The sequence below is a fragment of the Peromyscus eremicus genome, chromosome 7 (assembly GCF_949786415.1).
Source record: "Peromyscus eremicus chromosome 7, PerEre_H2_v1, whole genome shotgun sequence".
Taxonomy (NCBI): Eukaryota; Metazoa; Chordata; class Mammalia; order Rodentia; family Cricetidae; genus Peromyscus; species Peromyscus eremicus.
Window position 1 is genome coordinate 96,202,928 of NC_081422.1, and position 18,545 is coordinate 96,221,472.

General features: G+C 44.9%; 1 protein-coding gene across 1 annotated transcript in view; it reads right to left on the reverse strand.

Annotated features, from left to right (window-relative positions):
- Ephb1 (EPH receptor B1) overlaps window positions 1-18,545 on the reverse strand; it is a 456,415-nt gene that overhangs the window by 109,991 nt on the left and 327,879 nt on the right. The window contains exon 5 of the mRNA XM_059268461.1: window positions 16,445-16,780. Within this exon, the coding sequence (XP_059124444.1) occupies window positions 16,445-16,780 (336 nt within the window). The remainder of the gene's footprint in view (window positions 1-16,444; window positions 16,781-18,545) is intronic.

Below are 18,545 nucleotides of genomic sequence, written 5' to 3' on the forward strand. Positions count from 1 at the left end.
TCAGAGTGCCTTTAAGGATGTAAAAAGAATGTAAAAGCAGTTATTGAGCAGCTCAGAGATGGAGAAGAAGCAAGGGCAGGTCAAGGGAGAAAAGTTCTTTGTTTCTGGTTTTGCCACTGAAGACTTTTGGGAAATCTTACACTCCAATTGCTTTAGTAGCAGACAGATCCAAGAGAGGGCATCGTATACACTATAGCAAGTACACAAAATGTTCTTGCCTGTTTCTGATAAGTGGGATGTAGATTAAATTGTAGATAAGATGGCCCTAAGGCAAGTTGGAAAAGATTACAGTCACAACACAGGACAAGTGCCAGCCCAATATTGGTCACTGGTCACTGCCAACAATACTAGAGATGGGTGTCAAGCACAGCAGTAACCAGGCTTCCATTTTTACAAAAAGCTCGAGGGGACAGTGAGGCTTATGACTCTGTGGTGTCTGATATGACGCCATGAATCTACCTCAAAAATTCATCCCTCCATATATGGACCCTAGAGTCCAGATGTGTGGCAGCCTTGATAATGCCACCTGGATGGTACATGTCTTGACCCCCTAATTTAGCTACAGATTCGACCACATTCAAGGTTGTCTTCTTACTCATTTTGTTTCCTTTATTCAATAGGGATATTTTCCCCCAACACATAATCATTTCCAATTCCAAAATATAAGAATAAGTAAATGTGCTTTTCTTCTGTGATAATTACTAAGTTCTGATGCATTATCTTTGCTCATTAGAAATTACTTCATAATCTCTTAATTGATTTTTTTGGTCAAAATAATTCCTTCAAGAATTATCCATAATCCACTTTTGGGATCTAACAAACAATACAAGTTTACTATGTTAATACACTTTTAAGACATTAAAAATATTTACATGTAACTTTAGAGAACATTCACATTCACTCAAAATTAAGTTGTTCTGTTGAAGTATAATCTTTGAAGAAGTTATGAAAATAAGACATTGGGACTTTTTGAAGGTCATCAAACCTTTTCTAAAAAGAAAATGGTGTTGCTTGTATGGCTTGGAGTCCTTCCTTCCAGGGATAGCTGGTTTCCAGGCCATCTCTCCCAGCTCAGAATGTTGAGTTTCCTCTAATTTACTCAGATAAAAAGAGAAAGGCCTCAGAGTCTCCTGAAGTATTTCATATCTGGGGTTTCTCAGAAGACTCATAAAAAGAGGATCCTAGCCTCGAAATAACCCATGGTGGACATGGTAGGGTCATTTTCCTTGACCCTTTCATAGGAGATGATCCTCACAGTGACCATTTCTCGTGGGAGAGGTACTGCTGCCTCAGCCTGAACTGTGTAAACTCAAGACCTACCAACCACTTTTAACACAAAAACTCCTTTTTGTGTTGTTTCCACATCAGGGCTGTTGAGATAACGCTGGCATTCAGCTGTCAGCATCCTTCCTGATGGCTAGAGTTCAGGGTACCGGAAGGTGCTATGCAGGGCATGCGGGCTGTAAGGACAGAAAGGTCACCAAGGCCTTTCCCAGCTGTGGATCCTTTGTGCTATAGTTCTGACTAGACAGGCAAGATGCACACACTGGTACAATAGTGGAAGGAATATTTTGTGGGCAACCAACCATTTTCCAATTGAATTTGAGGGCCACTCTACAGATGGGAACACATGTCTCTTACTGTAAAGTGGTGCAAAATCCTATGCATGGGGAAGCTACAGATCCTCGGGAGAATGTACTACTTATGTTTTGTGTAGCCAAACTGACTTCTAAGCGTTTATGTTTATACTCAGAGACTACTCCTGCTCTCAGCCTGGGTCATGCAACCTTCTTTTTGTACAAGGTGGCAATTAATGCAGAGACTCATAGCTGGTCAAAATACTGAAAAAATAACTGTTGAATGCTCAGCTCTAAATGGAACTGACTATACCACCACCCTTCAAGGCCCGGGGGACACATAGAGGAGGGCCAGAAAAATTGTAGGAGCTTGAGGGTGGAGGACAATGCTATGGAATGTTGTCATTTGGATATGGAATAGCCACAGATACAGAATATGTAGGAGGGATAGCTACCTGCAAAAGACCTACACACACACACACACACACACACACACACACACACACACACACACCATGGGGGTATGAAAGGGATTCATTGGGAAGAAAGAGAAGGAAGTTTACAGGAGAGTGAGAGAGAAAAGAGAGTAATGGAGCATGAATATGATCATAATATATCTTATACATATATGAAAGTGTTTTTAAAAATCATAAAAAGGAATAATTCAGGGTCAGGGAAAATGGCCCCATCAATCAAGTGTTTGCCTTAGAAGCATGAGGACCTGAGCTTAAGCCCCGGAACCACCTTCCCTGCAAGCCAGGTGTGCAGGTATACATCTGCAATCCCAGTGCTAGGGGGGCAGAGACAGGCAAATACTGAGGACTTGCTAGATAGATAGTCAGCCTGGCCTATCGGACAAGCTCTAGGCCAATGAGAGACTTTTGTCTCAAAAAACAAGGTGGAAAATCCTGAGGAATGTTGTCTTCTGGCCTCCACACGTACCTATACATCACATATGCACCTGTACACCTATTAACAGAGAGAGAGAGAGAGAGAGAGAGAGAGAGAGAGAGAGAGAGAGAGAGAGAGAGAGAGAATAATGCTCCTGTGAGCATTCATATACCAGTTTCTGTGTAGCATATGCTAGCATTTCTCTTGAGGGTAAACCTAGGATTGGATTGCTAGAGCATATGGAAATAGCAGCCCCCTGTACTCTGTCTAGAATAGCATTTCCCAGCCCCATCGTCCTTGGACTCATTGCTTGCCTTCTATACCATTGACCACATCTATGAAGAAAGGTGGGATAAGGATTAATAAACAGCCCAAGGCCCCCGCTCAGTGTAGTAGGAATTAGCAGAAATGAAGGAGGGCTGTATTCAGGGCCCTATAACACTGCTGAGAGACTGGTCCCTTTTCCAGCTTGGCCTTCTTCTTACTCTGTGATCTTGAGTTAACCTGAGGCCTTAACGTCTTTGAAGCTTGTAGGTTTTAGCCATACAACAGGAATGTTAATCCTCACATTATGAATTTTCCAAATGTTCTGAGGCTGTGCCATGTGTGGTCTACCACTCCTATCAGGCTGTATGTTTGGCATCCACCTGCAACCCTCCTTCTGGGACCAGTGCTGCTCACACATGCAAATCAATCCCTGGGCATAGCTCCCCAAGATAAATGTGAGAAGCAACTCCAATCCAGTGGTGGCCTCCAGTATTTATTTCATAAATATCTTTGAGGCAATAAATATAAATGTCAACCAAGTCAGGGTGGAGGTGCTAGGCAAGACCAGGCTTGGAGATAGGGAGGGCGAACAAAATGGACCAGCGGTGGAAGAGACACATTCCAGAAGTGGAATGACTTTCCTGGGAAATGGGAAACCTGGAGTCAGACTGTGTTTTCCAGGAAGTAATTTAGGAAGAAACAAGTGCCTAGCTCCTAAGAATAAGACAACCTGTGACTCTGTGGAGGGAGGGAGCCATGCCCTATTCACCCAGTGGGATGCCCTGAGTGTTCCTGAGGCTCTACCAAGGCCTGTTCACAGATCTCGTTACTTCCCTTATGCCTCACCCTACTGTCCCAGCACTCAGATCCCACCCCTGGACCTCTTGACTTCGAACTGCTAGACCAACCGTCCCGAAGCCTGACGTTACCCATGTTACCCTGATATTCCAAAACCTTCAGTGCCTCCCCCCCGCCCAGTAGAAAAAGTCCTAACTCTCTCCTAAACATGTACAGGTGTGGTAGGCGTTAATTGCTGCAGGCTCAGGAACTTGCTTCTCATGTATGACTGTGACCTGCCTTCATGACACTGTTAGCCTTTAAAAGCACTGCCCTGTCCCAACTCAAAGGCCTTGCTGTTGATAACATCATTGGGGGATGTGCTCAGCTTGGGAATCAGCATGCTATTATCTAACTCTCTAGCTACTCTGTTCTCCATCATTGGAGGAAGTTCTTTGGGGCAGGAGGTATGGTTTTAGCCACTTCACATTAAACCAGTATCATTAACCATATTTTAGACGCCTGGCAACACTTTGTTCATACTACAATGGTTGAGGATCTCCTCCAAAGTTCTCAGAGGAAAGGGGGAAGGGTGGAAAATGGCTTAGTTCTACCAAACATAGGTATTAGCATTTAGAAGAGGGTGGGAGAAGGGAAGCAGAACTGTGAATCCTGGGAAGGGAGACAGGGAACAACTATTAAGTATGGGAGTTCCAAAGAAGTAGGAACAGGACTTCTGTATTGTGTAGATGATGAAACCCAGGAGGCTGAGTCAATCCTCATCTTAGTAAGGCACTAAACTGCTTGAGACCTCTGGGAGTTCCCTGGAGCCTCGGGGTTAAATTGTGTGAGCTCCTAGAAAGGTATGAATGACAGAAATAGGAGAGGCCCATTGGGAGTGGCTGGCTGTCTTTTCCCTCATGGAAAACACATCCACAGGGAAAAAGAAAAGAAGCCCAAACCTGTATAGAAATGTCAGCTAGAGTCCAGGCCCACTGGTACAGGTGGAAAAAAGTGATGTGCACCCCGATCAATGACTTGAGTTTCTGGTGACATTTCCATTCTAGAAAGAAACCCAGCTAAGAAGGTTCTGCCTGGAGAACTGGCTCTCCCTCTGTTGATGAAAACTCATCCCACTGCACAAATATGCTTGAATTTTACATTAGGAAGCCCGACTCATTAAATACTTTTGGTGCAGTAACACTTCTGGTCAAAGTAGATTAAACAAATAAGCAATTAGTTTGGAGCCTGGATATGAATACAAAAGCAGAATTAATTATTTCTCTCATTGTTTTCTCCTATTGTGAGCACTGGCTTCATGTTTTATTCTAGGAATTAACACTGACACTTCCTTTCAATTCTCTCCCTAACCTGGGATTACCTGGGGTCAGAGGACGCCCTGGGTCTGCAGCCTTACTTCCTTATTGTTGTGGGATACTGACTGAGTCAGAGTATAGGACTCCATGAGAGAAAGTGAGGGCTGAGCTGAGTGAGCTTATGCCCACAGGCAAAGTCATAGGCTCTTCCTTCCATTAAGGGTTTAATGCAGGAACCTTATTTCTTCTATTATGTCTCATATATGTGGGAGATATTCTTTATTGAGCCCATCTACCTAACTGTGGGAGTTCTCAGAATGTGGTCCCAGATCAGCACCACCAGGGACCTGGTAATAATGCAGATGTTTCATTCCCACCCATGGCTGAGCTAGGACCTGGGAGAGGTGAACCCAGTAATCTGGGCTTAAGGACCCTTCGAGACCTTCACATCAGTCTGATGCATGCTCAGGTTTGGAAACTGCTTATCTACAAATCTGGAAATCGGAAATGTTAAGCTCTAAGAGGACATCCCGGTCATTCAATTTTCTGTCAACTCTTCGAATTTACAGATTAGAGTGCTGAAGGCAGGAGAGGGAAAGTGACTTCCTTAAGTCCCTAGCAAGTTAATGCAGAGCCAGAAATAGCCTGGCCTCCTTTCCGGGACTGATGCTAGCTGGCCCTCTATGCTGTCCCTACACTCAGGAGCTCAGCAATTCCACTGTCCCCCGAGGATGCCTTGAACCAGGGTGGGAGACAGTTAGCTCCTATCACTCACTGTCTTCAGGAACTCATGTTCTCAGAGAGATCAGGGGCTCCCTGCAACCTCTTCCATCCAAGTGTGGAGAACATTGGTCCAGAAGGCGGAGGTCAACAGCCCTGCCACGCAATGCTGCTTCTGGTGCCCCAGCTTGGCATGTCCCCATAGCTCCTCCTCCCTCTCAAGGGAACCAGAAAGGTACCTCAGAAAACGAGAATTTACTGTAGAAATGGCAGCAAATCTGAGCTGTGGGACCCTGTGGAGTTGTATGTGTCAGGGTGGGAATAGGGAGTTAGTTACTCCTCAGGAGAGGCTGTCCTTGGCAGGCATCCAGGATCACTGCTAAAGCATGTGAGGACAGGGTCCTCAGGACCTATAGGTTAGCTGAAGTGCTCTTTTCAGCTGCCTCCTGTGGACCTATGTGCCTTTCCTGGTGTAAGATGAGTGCTAGCACCTTTGGTCTGATATCTGATCACAGAAAGTTTCACCAGAAAGTTCCACCACCCAGGTGAGTCTGCCAGGCTCTGGAGGCCACAAAAGATACACTGCAGTGGGCCGTATGTCCTGCTTATTCCCTCCCTAAGTCTTACCCAGACACATTCAGCAAAGCCTCCCCACCCCGCAAGTGGCTGGGACACTTCTGCCACCATCCTGAGGCAGGCATCACCACGCTGTCCTCCCCTAGGCCTGGAGTTCCAAGTCTTTTTGTCTGAAGGCCCGGGACCTTTCCTCAGCAGAGCGGCTCACTGGCAGCCAGGTGCCTTCCTGCAACACACACTGTAAGTTCCTCCTTGCGTTTCGCCATCCCCACTAAGTCCCATCTCTCTTCCCTCAACCCTGGCTTTACTGTCTCTGCAAGGAGCACATTCCCATTGGATCTTCCAAAATGGCTGCTCAGAAACCAGGCAAGTTTCCAGTCCCCACTACCTCCTCTGACAACATTCTTCCTGTACCCACGTTAAGGAAAAGCTCTCCTCAGAGGCACCTGTGCCCTACAGCTCTCTCCAGCGTTAGCACTTGGCGATTTTATGCCTGCCACCCCTCAGAGGCAGGAAGTGGAGTGTGCCCTTCCTGCCTCTTCCACCTCTCTCACACTATAGCATCTCCTGTATCCTCTGCAGAAGCACCACGTCTGGGTCACCACTGTCCAGGCTGTGAGACAACCATGCTTGTCTTCCCTTCCCGCCATCGCTTCTCCATTCACGGCTGTTTCTTCCCCTCCGCCACGAGCCTTGCTCTCCAGAGAATGACTCCAATGTCCTCTTGAGTAACTCACTTTTCATCCCCTCCACTCCTCACCTCTCCCATGTCTGCTTAGTCCACAGTGTGCACTTAGACTTTACCTCACCCAAAGTTACTCCATTTTCAAAACTATACACTAAATATTGTACTTCCTCAACACCATCTCTGATGATCCACTGTAACTCTTCCTGACTTCATCTGGCCTTGTTGGTCCCATTTCCGCCCACGAAGCCAGCCCTGTTCTGGTTTATATTGCTCATTATCCCATTTTGGTTCTGTCTGTCCAGTGTTGTAATTCGAGGTACTCATGCCCTCAGACAAGGGTGTCTTTCTCCTTCCACCTGTCAAAATTCAACCAGAGATGGAGCCATGGTCCCCCTGCAGGGTCTCATCTCCAGGAGGCACATTGTGGGAAAGGCTACAGAAAAGGGCAAGGCACGGAGAGTGTAGGGGGTGTCTTTGTAAACATGTGATTATTAGCTTCAAATAAGCTCTCAACATGTTCCAGAATCGCAGAGTTCTCTGGTAATTCCATCTCCCATCCTCTGTAATTGCTCACGGGATTTATTTCACTCCCCTCCATTCTTCAGCCCCAACACTATCCTTTTTGCTCTTGGCGAGCAAACTTATTTCCCACTTCACAGAGAAAATGGAAGCCTGAATATCCGACTGCATAAACAACACTTTGAACAGGCACTCAAATCTTCCACGATTTGCTACATGGAGGACTGAACCTCTCTTCTCTAGATGCTGTCCCAAAAGGCTTTCGGAAGCCCCTGGGATATCTCCTGGGTGGATTCTAGCCACTGCCTCATTCTCCTGTTTTTCTGTGTTTTCAGTGTCAGTTGCCTGCAAGACCCCTCAAGAAAAACTGCTCATTAAGTCAGATTACACTCTCCTCTCGAGGACCTGCAGCCCTGTGAGTACACAGTTTCTGGGCCTCTTCAGGCAGCACTGGGCTCACTACAACCCCTGAGAGTTCCCCTCTCCCTATTAACTGTGGCACCTCATCACAAAGCCTCAAGCCTGCCTCAGACCTCACAGCATTCTTCACACTAATGTTGTCCCCATCTTTAGTCTCCACACTCATCCCCACCTACTGGATGAGGAAACGGACACCAAGAGAACTCTACTGTCCCCTGTCCCCACCTGGCTTCCTGCACATCTGCTTCTTTACAAGTGTCTCTTCCTGTACACAAACCCCACCCTGCAAAGGACATTGGCTTAGGAGGCAGTGTCTGTGGATATGACCTAAGGCCAGCCAGGAGACTGTAGCAGAAGACACAGGGCTGAGATACAGGAGTTGCCTGGGTTCTTTTCCTGCAGGACCCACCAGGAGAAATATGACCATAATGTGTGTGTGTGAGTATGTGCATTCTCTCTCTCTCTCTCTGTCTCTCTCTCTCTGTCTCTCTCTCTCTGTCTCTCTCTCTGTGTCTCTCTCTCTCTCTCTCTCTCTCTCTCTCTCTCTCTCTCTTTCACACACACACACACACACACACACACACACATGCACACACACACACACACACACACTATTGCCCATCCAAGGACTCACTATGTCATCAATGTGGCTAGCAATGTTTAAGGAAGGACAAAGCCAAACTAGGATTTTTCTATGGGGCACATACATCACAGGGAGCATGACTGGGCCCCTGCTCTGTCCTTATGTCCTGGAAGAAAAGAAAGAAGGACAAAAAGGGAAAGTAGGAAATGCATGCTTTAAAATCTTAGGGTTTGATGCTATAGCTACCATCCTACAGTTAAGCAGACACTGACTGATTCCACGGCCTGGGGTGCTGGCAGAGTCCCCTTTTCCCTACAAAATATTTGTGGTCCAGCACTGCCTTTATTTACCCAGAACGTTTGCTGTGCCTTTTCCCCCATCTTTCACATCCGCTCTGAGAAGATGTTAATTTTCTGAAATTAAACACTTAGCTTGATTACTGTTTTGTTAATTGCTGCATTCAAAAGCCCCTCATGCTCCTGCCTGTTTAACATGGATGGTGCTGTGAAAATGACAGGCAGGGAGCTTGGAATGCAGGTGGACAGACAACAGCACTGGAATGCCATCCCAGGCAGCCATCACTGTGCCTGCCTGCCAGGGTTCCCTGCCAGTGGGGAGCAAGGAGAGCAGGCCAGGCCATAGGAAAGGGGCTCCCACAGGGCCACTTCAAGGAGATACAGTACACAGGAAGTCCCACACTTCATCAGCACTTGGAGGGGTTACGGGCTTAATCCCAATCTAGTTCCAGAATGAAATGCTTGGTGGAGAAACCACTGAGAGAGCTGAAGCTAAATCATTTGTTGATGCTGGAAACCGATTTCAGAAGAGTAAGACTTTCATTATTATTTATTAGCATTTGTAGAATACGTTCTGTGTTTTAAGCATCTAGCTAGACCACAGGCTTCAGGAGTCAATATGATAGTTTCAGTTGGCTCATAGAGGGGCCTTGCCACTGGAATGTTGGGGTGATCTGAATGAGAATGCCCCTTATAGACTCATATATTTTAATATTTGGGTCCCTGGTTGGTGGAATTGTTGAGAAGGACTAGGGGGTGTGGCCTTGTTAGAAGAAGTGTGTCACTGAGGTGTGGCTTTGAGGTTTCAAAAGTCGACACCATTCCCAGTTAGTTCTCTCTGCTTCATGCTTGTAGATCAGGATGCAAGCTCTCGGTCACAGCTCCAGCGCCATTCCTTCCTGCCTGCTGCCATGTTCCCTGCCATGATGGCCATGAACTCCGACTTTCTGAGACTCTAAGCCCCCAACAAACTCTTTGCCTTGGGTGTGGTATCCCTTCACAGCAATAGAAAAGTAAGGCAAAAGTTAAGTGGACAGCTAACCCCCCTCCACCCTTCTCTCTTTGCCAAGACCACAGTTCCAGTGATAGCTATTTCACACTCTTGTTCCTTCTGCAGTTGAGGATTACAACAATCTCATGTAGACTTTGAACAGATTAGGTACTCCCTACCATCTCATTGTCAGCAGCCCCAACGTCATCTCACGAGCCGCATACTCACAGTACTCGATCCAAGATGGAGTAAGATGAGCAAACAAGTCCCCAGGTTTCTGGTGACACTCTAGTCACTTTAGCAGTGATACAGGGGAGAGCCACTTCTCAGCTCTCAGCATCACTAGGTACAACTCAGTATAAGAAATAAAGAAGTCCGAAACCCAATCTTTGTGTGGCCTACCTACATGAATATCAAACTTGTCCAGTTAGCTAACAATAAAATTATACCATCCGACACAGACACTGGAGAGTAACTGGCACCAGAAACTGGGGTGCTTTCTGGAATTTGCCTGTGTTTATATCCTAAGTCTCAAGCAGGGAGTGGGGCTCAGACCTTCAAGTTACAACAAAGTCATCAATCCATTTACTTATGGCTGTTCTGGGCCTCTTGGCCTGGTCTCAGTGGGTGCTGTGAACTAATACAAACTCCATGAAGGTATGGATCTTTGCCTGTTTTATTTCCAGCTATGCCCATGGTGTCTGGACAATGTATGATTGACAGGGGTATCAGTGCATATTTGTTAAGAAATTGAAAGGAGGAGAATGTGTAAGATTTGAGCCATCACCTGCTAAGCTGTCACAAAGACTGCATTAAGTGATTATATCTCCAAAGTTCAAGTGTTCATACACACCAATCAGTCTCCCTGTAAGGGTAGCTGAATCTCTTTCTGTTCCTCTGATTGGATCGTAGCTCACAGCATCATCCTAAGTATCAATTCTCTAAGTCCTTTTAGGAGCCACAGTGAAGGAAGATACCTGGTCATCTGGCTGATCTGGAAGAAGTCTTAAGATGTCACCTGTAGATTTCCAAGACACATTCTAATTGCCACACTCCAGCCAAACACATGTATTGATTGCTATCGGTGTGGAATAAAGCTTTCTAGCACAAATTTAAAGGCTCGCTGTGCCTGGTACTCAGTAGCTCTTTCCCAAGGAAGCCACTGGTAGATGAGAAAGCCTAGTTTTCCCCAGAGCTCTCCACGCAGAGGAAAACTCCAAAGCTGTAGGAGGCTGACAGTCACAACTCTGGGCATCAGCAGTGCCACATGCTGGCCTCAGCCTCACTGACAACACACCAGCTGTTGCCACTACATACGGCCTTTCTGAAGTCAAGGCCTTTCTAAGGCCACCTGCAAGTTTCTTCTCAATGGCAAGACTTAAGAAACAATCTGAACCTGCCTGAAGTTAGCAATGAGAAAACAGCAATGGAATGAACTATGAAATTGAATTAAGAACAGTGAAAATTTCATTTCCTTAAGTTGTTTTAACTTTTCTTTATTTACTTCTTTCAAGGTTTTCTTTAAAGTCATTCCAGTCTTTTTAAAGCCCTGACTCAATCTTTTCTCTGCTCTAGAGCAATTCTCACCCACTCCTTTCCAATGAGACCAGCCTTTAAAAATGAACTGGTTCCAGCATATGGAATCTTAACACTCTACATTTTTACAGGCAGCGTGTAATATTGTTTTAATATTTAATTTTGAGATTTACATAATATCTTTCCTCCAAAGAGCTCGATATATTGCAATATCGTAAATTCCTTTTCATATTCAAAGATTATTCTTTATGCATGCAAATACTATATTTAACCAAGGAATAATGCAAATGAGGTGATGGATTCAGAGGTATTGATGTTCTAGGTAATTCTTTTGTAGGAAAAGCAGTGCTTCTGAGTGATGTTAATTGCCTAAGAACTTCAAAAATGCCTTAAAAATGGACAAACTGTAGGAGCTTATGACTATTAACAGAAACAGCATAGTTATTTTAGACAACACTAAGTAACAGATTATGTCTGTGTTGTGGACATGATAAATGGAATTGCACATGCAGGGGTCCAGCAGGCCATACATGAACTGTATGCAACAGAAACGTCACACATTTTTTAGAAAGGCAGAGGATGCCTCTGAGAGGCAGGACCTCCCTGGGTCAGGTACTGGGAGCCACTGAGTCCCACCCTCATCATGATCTCATTGATGCAGACTTGGTCCCCTCCTTTCTGGTGCCTATTCCAATCAACACAACATGGGCAGATGGATACAGATAGCATCAATACCAAACAAAGAGACTCAGAAGCCTTAGAAGAAAACATCTGAGGAAGGGAAGTCCAGCAATTTGCTCAGGACATATTCCCAGAAATGATGCTAATCTCCGAGCCCATAGCAGGATGTAGAGTGATTTTTCCATTTCCGTCTCATTTGCTTGTCGCTATAGTACCAGGAAGCAGGTTATCATGGTTTTCATTTCACAGGTGAGAAACGAGGGATGCTGACAGTTAAATGAATTTTTGAGAATCATGTGAGGAACAGAGAGGGGATCCAAGAGAGGACTCCCTGTGTGAGCCAAGGAAGTGAGGAAGACGTCTGCCCCAGGCAAAACGAGGCTCCACAGCACAGCAGCTCATGTTAAGGCTTGGGTAAATCAGATTTGTCCTTGGAATGAGAGGCTACCAGCCATAGCCAGCAGGCCAAATCCAGAATCGGATTTGTTTGGCTCTCAAGTACTTAAAATTTTCTAATCAGTTGTCAACATTTTAAATCCATATTTCTGGCTTATAAAATCAGGCAGTGCCGGGCATGGCCACACTTGCTGGAACAGGGTGGTGGCTGTATAGATGTCCTACAGTTCTCTCTAGTCCCCACCAGTCCCCACCTCCTTTCACCTAGTCCAACTGATTTCTCTCCACTGCTATCTGGCCTCCTAGCCTTTGAGTTTGTTCACTTTGGCTTGGATAATCTCAAATCAGGCCTTGGTGTGATTCATCTCCCCACTCCCAAGGTCTCAGGGGCTCCTTTCCCTGATTCTGATGCTCTGGGGCTAGTCAGCAGATAGAGACTCCAAGTCTGCCGTTCATTTAATTCTCTCTGTTGGTCAGATGACCCAGCTATTGGAATAATCTGAGGCCAGGTGCCAAAGAATGACCGTGGGAGTTCATGGTGGTAACAGCTTCACTGCAGACTGTTTGGCCACTGGAACAGGGAGAGTTTTTCCTGATCCAGCCTGTTTTAAACTCAACTGCAGCTGTATTCAGTGCGAGGATACATCCCTCCAGCCCTCACGTAAATCTGGGCTTGCATAATTCATGACCAACCCTGACCAAAGATGATGGACATTTTTTTGACAGCTAAAGTGGTCCAGCTACATGGCAATAGCTTAGAGAGAGTTTATAGGTTATATGTCCCCCCATAATGTGATTTTTGATGGGTTTGAGGATAAAATGGTCACAAACCTGAGCCTGAAATTCAGGAACACTATTTTCTCATGGTTAGATGTTAAACTTTAAAAACACTCCAAACCCGGTTTCTTCATCTGAGACACATCTCCGCAAAGAGCTTGCTAGGGATAGACACACTGGAGGTGCTCAGAAGTAGACGAACGTTTTCTCAGAAGTAGAAGAACCTTATCCTGGGTGATAGTCCTCTCCTGTTATTAGTCAAGGCAACCAAGGTACTGAAATATCATGATTAGGATTGTGATGGAAAACCAAGACTATGAATCCCCAAGTCACCATCAAGTCTGAGTGAAGAACTATGGGTCCCATGTCCAATGGCCCATAAGGAGATTACAAAATTTCGTCCCTTCAGGACCAGAAAAGTCTACCATTATAAACTATTAAATGGGGAAACCAGAGGAGCCATCTACTTTTAGGATAGGATGTTGGAAGGCTGAAACCAAGATGTGAGATCATGATAACTCTCTACACACCCTTCCATCTTAGATTCTCCTAATCCCTGCAAGTCTCTGTTTCCTTATGAGAAAGATGGGTAATTATTGGGTAATTGTGAGGATTAAATGAGGCTGCACATTTCATAATTCTTTGTGAATGTAAAAGACATATACATATGAGTTATCCATAGTAACCTTTACCTGTTTCTCCACGAGGACCCACCCAATAGTGGTCAAACAGTCCTGGCTTGTCCAATACTTACAGGTTGACTTAATGATTGATTTCTGGACTTCTCTTGGTGAGATTTTCAACCTACTGTCTACTTTTAGGACAGTGGTGGCCACAGACACTTACATGGATCATACTGTAAAGCAGGGGAAAGAGGAGTGGTGGGAAAAGGCTAACTTGTCCATCTCCAACACTGGATGAGCTCAATGGTGTCCTGGTGTCCTGAGAAGGCTAGACACATCATGACTTTGGCTAAACACAGGTCTACCCACTTCATTCCCTACATTGGGTTTTCAGAATGCCTACTATTTAGTCTCCTAACTATGGTAACACGCATAGCTTTCCATAGCTTTCTTCACATTTCTAAATTGTTCTTACAAAGGCATGGGGTCAAGTCTTCATTTTGGCCATTCCTACCTTAAGAAAAGACAATACTATTGGCTGAAGATGACTTGCACTCATGTACATAGTCACCAAATAGACACTATTCCTCTATGTTACACAGCACACCAACTAGGAGCCACTAGCTGACTTGATATTTGCTTTATATAAACCACATACTATCATGAAGTTACTGCATCATTCTCTTGCCGATTATAAACTTTGTGATTTCAACGTTTTAGAATTATCAAAGAAGAAATTCTATATTGGAAGGTTATAATGAGGCATAAAACAGGGGAAGGTTAAGAATAAAGGATCTGCTGGTGAATAAAGTGCATGAGAAATGTGTTTGCACCATCGCAAATGAGTGGGGATAAAAATAAATATTTTGAATGTTGGTACTGCAGGGCCCCTTTTAGGAGCCCTGGTACCTCTGCTCCACTGAAGCCCAGGAAGGTGCAGATGGCAAGACAAGCAGATGGGCAGGTTCGGGAATAGCAGGGTAAGGGAAGGGAGGAAAAGAAATAAAAGCAAACTGATCTAAGTGGCAGGTTTATTCGCACATGCTTAGAGAGAGAGAAAAGACAGCCAAGCTCAGAGTAACATGACAGCCTGGCAGGATTGTTATTCCCAGAAGCTGGGACACTAAAATATTTCAGCCAGTTTCCTGCCTTAACTCTCCAAGGGAAATGCTTGCTAACAAAGACTGTCCATGTTACATGCTCAACATAATGCAGAAAATGCCATTCCATTTTCTTGGGTAAGACAGACTGTCACAACCTTTGTCTCCATGGCACCGGTCTGTGGTCACCAGCTGGAGGTTTCTACACTTTCACTCTTGTTTTCTCACCATACACGTATGCATACAAACACGTGACCACGCACATACATATAAACACACCACATGAACACACACACACACACACACACACACACACACACACACACACACACAGCAACGGCACAGCCATCTGGACAGCCATGCTTTCCCATAACACTTTTTTTTCTTCTCAGTTCTGAGAGTGTTAACCCAAGAATCATCTGCCATCAAAAATGCCTGATATTAAAAGGGGTGGAGCAAGTTTGAGAATGGGATATTTATGAGTAGGAAAGGATGGAGTAAAAAGAGGGAGGTCAAGAAGGAGGATACAGAACAAGAAAGAAAGCAAAGAAAGATGCTTAGTTTCTGCTATTCTGTTAATGAGTTATCCTTATAGAAAGTTTTTATTAAAAATCTATAATTACAAATAAGATCATAGTCCAGTGTTGATGACCCCTGTCACCTATAGATGTGATATTCACTTGCCCCCTGAGTCTTGCTCGCTCACACAGGAGACAAGCATTTCTTTTTTAATTACTTATTGTTTACTGCCAGTGTATAGCACACTATGCTTAGAACACAGCACCTTACAACTCTGTGCCTTAGGTCAGGGTCTTGCAAATGCTTCCATTAATGAGTTTCATGGGATAGACAACTGTGTCTAAGTATCACTGTATTTCTCATAGCATCTAGTCCACAGCATGGTATAGAGTGGGTGCTAAATAACTGTCTCTTAATAATGAATGAGTAAATAAATGAGTTAGTGCATGAATGGACTGGCTAAACAGATATAAAAGGAAATGGATTGCTCTAAGAAGTGTAAAAAGCAATAATGAGGAAAGATTGGAAGAGTAAGCAATAAACACAGAGACAGAAAGATGTATTCTGATCTATGCATGCTGCAGAGCTACTCAGGGTCCTAGGCATCTCCCATTATTGTCTACCCTAGGACTCTATAGCACTGTAGCATGCATCCAGGAAGGATGTACTCTGGAAAAACAAGAGTTTCATTGAAACTTAGTTTGTTTCACTGGTTTTCTACGAAAGCACCTTTGGTGTTCCAGTTCTCACTCAAAGATTTATAATGTTCTCACCACTCATTCCTTATCTACCTACCCACCTATCTTTCTATCTGTACATGCAACTGACTCATCCATCCATTATCTTTCCATCTATTCTCTTTCCATCCACGTATCCATACAACCATCAATCTAACCATCATCCTTCTATCCATTTGCCCACTAGCACTTATTAAGGCCCGGCTAGATGCAGAGTACCAGGCCCTGCTCCAGGTTAGACACATGTATTTGCTTTGACGGTGGGCAAAAGAAAATTTCTTACTTTCCAGCTCACTCTTGAGGTTGAAAGATGATGTCAGTTTCCTCCACAGTCATAAACATCTGTCACCCACCTGAGGGCAGGTTGGTGGGATAGGTGTGGCTTTGGCTATGACCCTACATAGAGATGGATGAAAAGACAGACAGACAGACACACAAAAACCTCCAGACTCACCAGCCTGGTTTGTGGTGATGTTGACCGAGACATGCTGTGGAGGGAAGGGACTCTTGCTAGAGACTCCATTGATGGCCTGGATATCAAAGGTGTAGGGGGTGTGAGCCCATAGGCTACTGATGGAGACACGACACTCAGTCAGGCCCAGCTGCCTGGGTACAAACTCCACATTATCATCACAGCGGGAGCAGCTCCGGCGGTCTGCTCGGCACTTCTTGCAGATGATGTTGTAGGTCACATCATCCCGCCCACCGGTCTCTCTTGGAGGGTGCCACTCCAGAATGATAGATGTCTCATTGACTATAGAGATGACATTTCGGGGACCTGATGGGACACCTGCAGGGAGACAAAGAAAGGTCTAGTGAGGCTGAGAAGATAGCTCCTTGCTCAGCAGCAACTCTCTAGGCTGCCTTCGGTGCCTGCTCAACTTCAATCTCATCATACACTCTATTTCCCAACCCAAAGATTCATGTTCAAATCCATCATAAAGGGAAAATAATGTAGACAAAGATGACAACCTGTCCCCAACTCCCTTTTGCATTATTCCTACTCTGATTTGCTTCCTTTTGATCAGGTGTGCCAAAAGAGAGAAAAGTTTAAAGATGTGAGTTCAAGTATTTTTGTTTTGGGGTCCAAGCCCCATCCTCCATGAACATTTATGGTTAATACGCATGTGTCTAAGACAGTTACTGAATTTCTTACCTTTTCTTCTTTGTAATACAGCTCAATGATATATGAGCAGACCCTCCCTCAAACCCCAACAGATCCTGGAATCCCACACAAAATTCTATACAACTTAGTACTCATGTGCATGATTCAGGGCTGTGTCTCTATGGGACAGGCTGGCAGAGCAGCTAGAGGAATGAATAGTCACACTGTGCCAGGTTAATGGCTGTAGACCAGAGACAGCACTGAGTGGTAGAGGTTCATATATAGCCACCATCTTTGACCCAACAACACAAGGAAGCATAAGCACATGTTTTGGAGCAGCCAGCTAGCTGCTTCATATGCATGACTTACTTACCTGCCCCTCCCACCAAGGAATCCTACCAGGAAGATGCGGCAATCATCTCAAATGTTTTGGGAGACTAAAGCTTACAAAGAAATCTAACTATTGGTCACATGGTCTACAGGAACCAAAAGAATGGATGCCCAGACCTGCCTATTTCCAAAGTTCATGTTCCTAAGCAGAGACCTGTTCTTAGTACCTGCTTCCCCAAAACCAAGCAGCCTCCCTGGGACGCTCATGGCTATTCATGATTCAAAAAAATGGAAATGCCTTGCTATATAACTCTGGAAAACTTGTGCCCTGTACAAAAGCAAAACGTTGCTGAATTGATGGCCACAATGTCGACATTTTCAGATTTTGTTGGAGAACCTCCTTCCTACCAAACAGGATTGATCATAGCCTCAAGTTTCCAAGCCTGAGCCTTGCATATTGTCAATGTTTAACGGATGGAAATGAATCCCGCCCGGAAGCCCCCCTTCTGAACAGCAGGTCAGCTTGAGCAGCGGTTCCCGGTAGTAATGCATTCAGAATCCACACACGTGACCATCACCAGCTGAACGAAGACATGTGTAAAGTGGTTCATGCTGGAGACAGGAATCAATTGCCAACACACAAAATGAGGGAATAACAACAAGGTCGGAGGGCACCAGGGAAGGATTCTGTGTTGAATCAGTCAACAGCCAGCAGCTAGAGCAGAAAGCAAATATTAAACCAGATTCTATTAAAACATGAAAGAAAATCAGTACTGTACTATATAAAGCCCATTAGGCCTGAGCTAAAGCATGGCATTCATGCACACTTGTGACAGGGCTGAATTCATGAAGCTTTTTTTACTGAAGCCTTGCAAATAGTGTTCAAGAATTCTCCACCCATCTCTCCAGGGATATACATCCATTCTCTTCGAGTCGGTACAGAACTGGTACAGGGAAAGCGGCAGGCCCTGTCTCAGATGTGCTCTTCTTGAGCCAGGTTGCCTTGCTGCACTGTACAGTCTGTTAAAGCCCATTTTGGTCCCTGCATGTCTTGAACATCTTTGTTTGCTTCAGGCCAGGGAGACGCAGCCCACAAGCTCCCATGGATCGATGCCACTGC